This window comes from Alosa pseudoharengus, unplaced genomic scaffold (genome assembly GCF_046254945.1).
Source record: "Alosa pseudoharengus isolate Yale_2024_CS ecotype anadromous, Long Island Sound unplaced genomic scaffold, YU_APseudo_1.1 YU_APseudo_1.1_scf_24, whole genome shotgun sequence".
NCBI lineage: Eukaryota > Metazoa > Chordata > Actinopteri > Clupeiformes > Clupeidae > Alosa > Alosa pseudoharengus.
The window spans coordinates 5,888,869-5,897,012 of record NW_027468689.1 but is presented as its reverse complement, the minus strand read 5'-3'; the positions used below and the strand labels follow the sequence as shown (position 1 = coordinate 5,897,012).

The following is an 8,144-nucleotide window of genomic DNA, read 5'->3' as shown; positions in this document are numbered from 1 at the left end:
TCTGGTGAAACCCATGATGGGGTGACACAAACATGTACTTTTCTCCCTTGAGGGGCACTAGGCCCCTCATTGAAAAGAATGAAGCCTGGATTCTGACCTGCATCGTCCTGATTAAGTCTCAAGAGAAATATGGTAGAAAAAATATACTATCAGTTATGGAGGTTCCACCGAGATAAAAACTTTGGATTTAAATTGGATTCAACGTTTTGCTGAAAGAGATTTTCAACATCGTGTTTTGACGGCACACTCTTAAGGTAAGGCAATTGATATTTTCTGGTGGTGAGATTGGGGAGTAAAAAGTCCTATATAGTTCTTGTCAGACTATCGGGCTCCAGCAGGGAGCTCTGTTGGGCGTTAGTAACAAGCTTGTTTTGTTCCTGTAAATGGCCCGTAAGTATTATTGAAAATACTTTCGTCTCTATGAGACTGGCGTTAGAACAATAGTTCTGGAAATAGCCATGTATGTTTTAGACAGAAACATATTCGGTCCTATGGACACAATCTGGAGTTTATCGGATTAAACTTTTCAGGGTAGCTGGGGTTCTGGCCACGCCTCATTTTTAAGGCTACATTTGGGGGGACTGCTTGCCTAGACTCTCACCTGAAAATGAAATTGCATAAGAGTGTTGCTGGTCATAACAGATGTATGAAACCATCTTTAGATTGTGTAACTAAGATCACAGTTTGAAGTAGCCGTACGAAGATGTTGAACTGAAAGCGTAATGTAATAGTTGGGGCATCGAATGACGCTTTCCACCGTTTAAAGTAAAAACATTGGAGTGGATACGATACTGTGTTCTTCAAATTGATAAAATACAACTAATTTGAAATTGGATTGATAATAATAACTTTTTAAATTATGGAGACTTATGATGGATGATCAAACCAGGATTCATGTCGTAATAACCTTTTTCAAGTGTGCAAACATAGCATAACCTCAAGAGAGCATGGTTAGGCCTCTTTTAAGTACGCCTGAGCTAACTAGCTACCGCTAGAGGCGCCTCCATGTCTTTGTGAGCTAATATGAGCTAACTGAAAAGGCTTGACTAAACTTCTTTTGTTCCGTTTTTTTTTAAGCAGGAAATTCTTCCTGCAGCCCGTTTAAGTTGTCCCCAGCTCCATGGAGCTGTGTGTGTCCAGTATGAATGAATGCGCGTGTGGGCCGGCCCTGTGTGTGTGAATTTTTTTTATTTCTTTGTATGTGTCTGTTTCCATTTTTGTTTCAAGTCCTTCTGTTTTGAAATGTATGGGTGAGGAATTGTTGCAAGTTTATAATCTTAGCAGGATCAAGGACTTAGTATCAAGTACCTTTTCTTTTCCTGTAACTTTTATTTCCCAGCTGAAATGGATTGCTGTTTATGATGTTTTAGGCCTACTTTATTTTAAGTCTTGAACTGTTGAAATTATGTTCTTTCTTTTGTCTGTTTTCTTGGGTCAAAAGTTTTCACACCTTTTGCTATCTTATCTCACTGCCTTTGTTTTAGCACCACTGTATTCTATAACCAACCCCCCAGCTTCTCCCCCATGGACACAAAGGAACTTCACTGGGGAGATATAAACCATTGTTGATTTCAACCATTTGTCTTTCTTTATTTTGTCTTTTGGGGTTTAACATGTTAAGACAGATTTTTATTTTTGCTTGTATGCCAATGGGAAATGTTTGCTACATGTTTACGCCTTGTTTGATGTGGGCAAATGTTCAATTGAATGGATTCATACCCACAACTTGAGTTTCTTTATGTTTGAAATGACTTTTATTTGGTTATAGTTAAGAAACTATAAAAAGGGGGAGATAGATGGTATTGACTTGAAATACTTTTGTCTCTAAAGTTTACTGGTTTTATTTCTTAAATTGTCATTTTTAAATGCTTAATGTTTTGTTTTACTGACCCTCACTTCTAATGCAAAATCTCTTTAAAAGCTGTTTGGAGGTAAATAGCCCTGAAAACATTTGCATACTTTTGTTGACGTGTGAAACTGCAAGGCACTGCTTGACTCTGTAAGATTCTGTTGCTTTAAAGCACCTAGGCTGTACAGATGCTGGTAGTAACTAATATCATTTCTATACTTTCCTTGATTTGATTCTCTTTGACTTTGAATTTTATTTTTGTTATTCTGTTGCACCTTTTATTTCTTTATGCTACGGTTTATTTCATTTGATTTCCTTTTCAGTTTGTCCTAACTAGGAATACTTGTTGCTCAGATGATATGGTTACAGATTTCCCAATTCCATTATAGGTGCTAAGATAACAGGAGGATAATTTTATATAATCCTCATTTGAGCCTTTTCTGGCTGTGTTGCTATTTTATTTTAATTTTATTTTTTTCCTTGTTCTCATTGGTTTAATTTCTGATGGTCTGTTTGCTTGCCTTAACGGCTGATATATTTTAATTTCATTAGAAAACATATGGGTTGAATTTTCATTTTTATGTTGTTTGTTTGTTGTTTTGTAATGATTTAATTCATACATTTACAAGCTTTTCTCCTAGCCACCCATCACCGGATGATAGTTGATGTCTACAAACAGACCCTTACCATGTTGATGGTTTTTAACAATGGTGATGTGTGTAAATAGCCTGTTACATTACAGGTTGAGGACTTGAACCTCGTACTTCTCAAGAACACTGTTTATTAGATTTGGACGAGATGTTTTGTTACCCGTCATAAGAAATGTTTACATTATTACTAGGAATTCTGTTCTGAGGCATCACAAGCCTCAAAGTTAATGTACTGTATTGTTTGCGTGTTTGGAGGTATAACTGAGAGGTCAAGACAGACCTGACTGCAGCTGACGTCATCTTTGAAAAATGTTGAACTCCACTGAATAATCATTTCCTTATTAGTACTGGAATGACAGCTTAAACCTTTTGCTCCAAAGCTACATGTATTTGCAAGATCTGTTTACAGACTCAGACAGTCGCAGACCCAGAAACATCCTAACGACGCATATCTCACTTCCCCCGCTGGCTTCAGAAGTGTGACGAGACACAACTTATCGAAAGGGGGAAAGCAACCAACACCTCCCCTGGAGACCCCAGCAGACTTCAGTTTTCCTGGGAGAGCAGCATTTGGAAGTCCTGTGTAACATCCCACAAAAGGACCTTAGTCAGAACATCACGAGAAAGATTGGTAGAATAGTGGACCTGCTGTGGGCAGAATAACCCCCAAAAACAGCAAGGATCCGAAGGTTCCAGGTAGTCGACCCTGACCTTCAGACTAGAGAATTTTTATTTTGTTGGTATACTTTAACTGGAGAAGGAAACATTGAAGAAAAAGAAGAGGAACACAGGGTGTGGGGGAACGCCCCCTATTAATAGAGCCAAGCGCCGCCCTAAGCACATTTTGCACACACATACACATACTAAACATTGTGCACCACACGAAGAATGGAAACTGGCTTTGGTTGCATTTTCTTAGCTGTTTCTATGATAGACGATGTCAGTCTTTCTACTGTTGTTATTTTTATCTGTAACCTCCTTCCACACCCTAAAAGTCCTCTGTTGTTAATAAGCTGATTCATAATTTATGTAAGCAAGTTTAGATGTTCAAGTCTTTAAGGACTTGAAAAGGGGGAATTGAAGGGAATATTTTGTATTCATATTTTATGTGAATGGTTTAATGATTCAAGTCTTTATGACTTGAAGACTGTATAGTTCTTATGGTCATTTGTGATTGTGTACCCATGTGTACCCTGTGTGTGTGTCTTTGGTCTGTATGCAGTGTATCCATTGTTTATGCCTTTTGCCCATCACCAAGGTGTGAATGTTTGTAGAACAGCATGTGTCCAAGCCTCTGAAGGACTTCCCAGGAAAGGGGGTAGTTTTAATTAAAAGATAATAGAAGCTGACCAGACCTGATGAAGGCCTAATCCTCATCCTCCCTTTCTATTGCATATTCAAACTGGGTTGGACCTAGAGGTCACTCCTTCTTTGTGTGTAACTTTAAATATGGTCTCTGTTAGTCAGAGAAGTTAGAAGAGAATATTGAGAATCTGGTGAAACCCATGATGGGGTGACACAAACATGTACTTTTCTCCCTTGAGGGGCACTAGGCCCCTCATTGAAAAGAATGAAGCCTGGATTCTGACCTGCATCGTCCTGATTAAGTCTCAAGAGAAATATGGTAGAAAAAATATACTATCAGTTGATAACCTCTTAGTTGGATCTGAGGACAGTTTCTCATAAAAAACAGAATCACCAAGTTGTCTTTCGATCTCATGATTATAGTCCACAATATTCTGCAACACAATAGCACCGCCTTTATCAGCGGGGCGTACCACAACCTTATTGTCTTTTCACAAATCAAACAAAGCCTCTCTTTCTTCTTTTGACAAATTATTATACACTTTGTACTCTTTTTTCTTTTTTAATATGCTATTCACATCATTCTCAACCAAACGACAGTGTATCAAGGGATGCATTGCGATGCTTAGGCGGAACAAAGGTAGATCTCTTTTTGAACTGGTTGCGGTTTGGGGCAATGGGGTCAGGGGCAGGCAATGAGTCTGGGGGATACAAGGGGCGCTCACTGCTAGGTGTAGATGCAGAGTCTCTGTCACAGTTGAAGAATTCCCTTAATCTTAAATTGCGGAAGAACTTCTGGAAGTCAATTACCGTGTCAAAGTCATTCGTTTGGGCAGTGGGTGCAAAACTCAGGCCTTTACTTAAGGCCGACATATCCCGTTGCTGCCCACTTCAAACGAGCTGGCCACAATGTTAGCGCACTGAGATATGTTGGGGTGGATATGTAAATAGTCCTCCAAGAGGGGGCGATCGTGGTAAGGCTTCTCCAAAGAGAAACTTTTTGGATTTATTACCTCAATACAATGTCGCCAGAGGGATTAAATGAGGAATTTGACATAAAGCCTTTCCTCTAATGTACTTTTCATCTCCATGTAACATTGTGTGTGGGATTGCTCTGAGGTGACATACTACTTTACAAATGATGTTATTGTGGGATAATGTAATAATGGAATTTTATTACTTTGTGAGCCATGGTGTTGGTCTTTTTCTATTTTCTTTATTTTCTTTATTTTTTGTGGGTAAACTGTATATGTAACTGCATCACTAATTGTCTTATGTGGTGACACATGTGTGATGGATAAGGTGATACTTAGGCCTTGACAATTAGTGTGAATGGGCTCAGCTGATGAATGATCAGCTGAGCAGGTATATGCTCTACTTATACACCTGAGCCACTGCTAAATGACATTTGCCTAAAGGAAGACCCAGTCGGGTCGAAACGTTGCAACACATTAAATAGGCCTATATGGGAGTTTTAGCAGAGTGCGGGCATTTCATTCCTTTGCTGACCACACAATGCACCCAGAAACTCCCAGTGCATCCCATCCATAAAATGTATATTTGTTTTCTTAGACAAAAGTGTTTGTTCTTTCCAAAGGAGAGGAGAAATGGCAGTATATAACTTTTGATAAAGCATTAAGCTCTGAGACACAACGGGACAATCCAATCATCCGCTGAAAAAGCGAAATGGACACTGGGTCTGGGATTTTAGAATAGCAGGTTAGAAGCTAGGGTTGTTTTGTTTTTAACTGGAAGTGGCTAAAGTACCCTGAACAAACTATTTTGTTAAACCTGTCGGGCCCCCTTAATTAGAATAATGTCTTTCTCACACCAAGTGACAGTTCTTCGCCATGTACTGTAAGTGAATGATAGTTTATACTAAGCAAATGTTCTGTGTAACTCATAACTTTACTACCGTATACACATGCCAAAGTTGACTAAAAGGAGGAATAAAAAATCATCTTTTGGAAATTGATCTTAATGCCTTAATTTTTTTTAAAAATAGGGAAAATCCAATCTTTAACACCAATCCTCTTTGTGAATGAATAATGTATCATAAATAAATAAATGTTCTTCCTTAAAATACAGGGGCTCATAAGTATAGCCTACATACCCCTATGTTAAATTCCCATAAAGGCAGGCAGATTTGTATGGCCATTGTATTCCAAAGGCCAGTTATTTCATGGATCCAGGATACTATGCATCCTGATAAAGTTCCCTTGGCCTTTGGAATTAAAATAGGCCCACATCACCACATACCCTTCACCATACCTATTGCCATGGTTTTATGTCAGTTAGCCTATATAACTGGTTTGAGATATGGTGAAGGGTATGTGATGATGTGGGGCTATTTTAATTCCAAAGGACATATGTAATGGCCACCTTACAGTTGTTTGGTGTAAGGAGGCCATAAGTCACTTTGGCTCAAAGTGGCAGCCAAATGAATAAGAAAGCAATAAAAACGCAGGGGAAGTGATGCTGAAATTCTTTATTGTGTCAAACTGACTCTGGAGTCTTCCTGACCGACTGTAGACTGCAGCTCTGCAGCTCTTCTCTCAGCTCCTTCAACATTTCCCATCATGACGGATCTCAGGGGTGTTGCTTCTGTGGATGAGAGTGAAAAGGGAAATGTGTCAGTGCATGTGTTGTGTCCCTTCCTGATAGAGCCCACGGAACTCTGACCTCCTCAGAACTGATAAAATCTCCACCGCCAGCATACTCAAGATACATCTCTCCCCCTGATAGGAGGATGCTAGCGGGGAAGAGAAGGCTATAGGCCAAGCCTGCTCTATGGACTGACTTACTTTATTTTCTCGCAGAGAGCGCAAACATTGTCGTAGGTGTTGTCATCAGTGGCACAGAGAGGTTGGTAGTCGCACTCCAACAAGCCTGCGAAGTACGACTCACAGACAGTCTGAACAGAGAGAAGAGAATATTATACACACACTGTACATATGCTCGTATATAACCTGCAGTTTGTTTGGACGCCATGGTTTAGCCTAGCATCTGCTCTGGCTCGAACCTGCAACAACTAGGCTAGCGTCTGTCACCCGCACGTCCCTCAATGCGTAGAGAGGGAGGTTTACCCGCTGGCTACCGTTATACACATAACACATATACGTACAGAATGCAGATGACAAGGTGGTAAGAGAATAAAATCTAAATTGGACATTTACTTTTAGGTCGATTTCCTTTTCGGTTGGTTCTGAAGACGCACGCCTCAGTCGACCGAAGAAATTTGAGTTGGAGAAATGTCCGGCACCTATATTCACACAGTTGGAGAACGCAGGAGCTGATTTGCAATGAGAGAGGAGTTGGGGTGAGGGAGAAGAGAGAGAGAGAGAGAATGGGTCAGTACTTTATACAACACATTTTATACAACACGTTTTACAAAGTGTCCCAACTTTTTCTGAATTCGGGCTGTGTATTACATTACATATTTAAAATCACAGCTAGCAAAAAGAAAAAAAAGGTGAAAGAAAATAGACAGAGATAGAGAGTGGAAGAGTATTGAGAAGTAAAGTAGAGCATAGACAGAAAGAGAGAGAGAGAAAGAGAGCGCAAGAGTATTTACCAGAGAAGTAGAGCGTAGAGGGTGAGAGAGAGAAAGAGAGTGCAAGAGTATTTACCAGCGAAGTAAAGTAGACCACAGAGGGTGATGGTGATGCTGAGCTTCATGGTGCCTTCAGAAGGAACAGCAGTGTCGTCTCAACAGTATGGAAACTTTGTCCCCCAGCTGCCCTTAAATAGCCTCCTCATCTCTTACTTTCTGCTCACACCCCTCAGTGGACATCTTGTGTATGAGAGAGAGAGAGAGAGAGAGAGTGAGAGAGAGAGAGAGAGAGAGAAGTTGCCATATCATACTGTGACACAGTTGGTGAGGATGCTCTCGATGGTGCACCTCTCATAGTGGGAATAAGACACAGCATAGAGGTCCCTTGTCCACAATCCCATCAACATAAAACATGTTCCAGGGCCCAAGCTCTATTGGAATCTAGGACAAAGTGTAACATAGAAAACCAGTTGTGAACACTACAGCTAAGCTTGATGTCAACATTACTCAGTCAATTGCCAGCTGATGTGATTTTGAGTTTTGGATCATATTGTTATACCATACCCCAAATATCTAACATCCGTTCATATCATTCATTCAAATACTGTAGCTATCATTCAATTTCTTAGCGCAACACAATGACAGCATGACCAGTTTGTTCAAATATGATGTGGTTTAATTTGTTAATTTTTCACATGTTTTTCAGTGCAACACCTACAGTAATCTCTTGTAGAATTTTCTTTCACCAAAGTAAGTCAATTGCCCTCCGGACATCAGAACCAAATAA

At 39.8% G+C, this 8,144-nt stretch overlaps 1 protein-coding gene across 1 annotated transcript; it reads right to left on the bottom strand.

Annotated features, from left to right (window-relative positions):
- Positions 1-6,277: 6,277 nt before the first annotated feature.
- On the bottom strand, positions 6,278-7,587 carry LOC143142196 (thrombin inhibitor rhodniin-like). The gene is made up of 4 exons (XM_076302946.1): positions 7,434-7,587; positions 6,981-7,096; positions 6,609-6,718; positions 6,278-6,408 (listed from the first exon to the last, which is right to left on the bottom strand). The coding sequence occupies exons 1-4, from the start codon at positions 7,480-7,482 to the stop codon at positions 6,369-6,371; spliced, it is 315 nt and encodes a 104-aa protein (XP_076159061.1). The 5' UTR covers positions 7,483-7,587; the 3' UTR covers positions 6,278-6,368.
- Between the last annotated feature and the right edge of the window lie 557 nt (positions 7,588-8,144).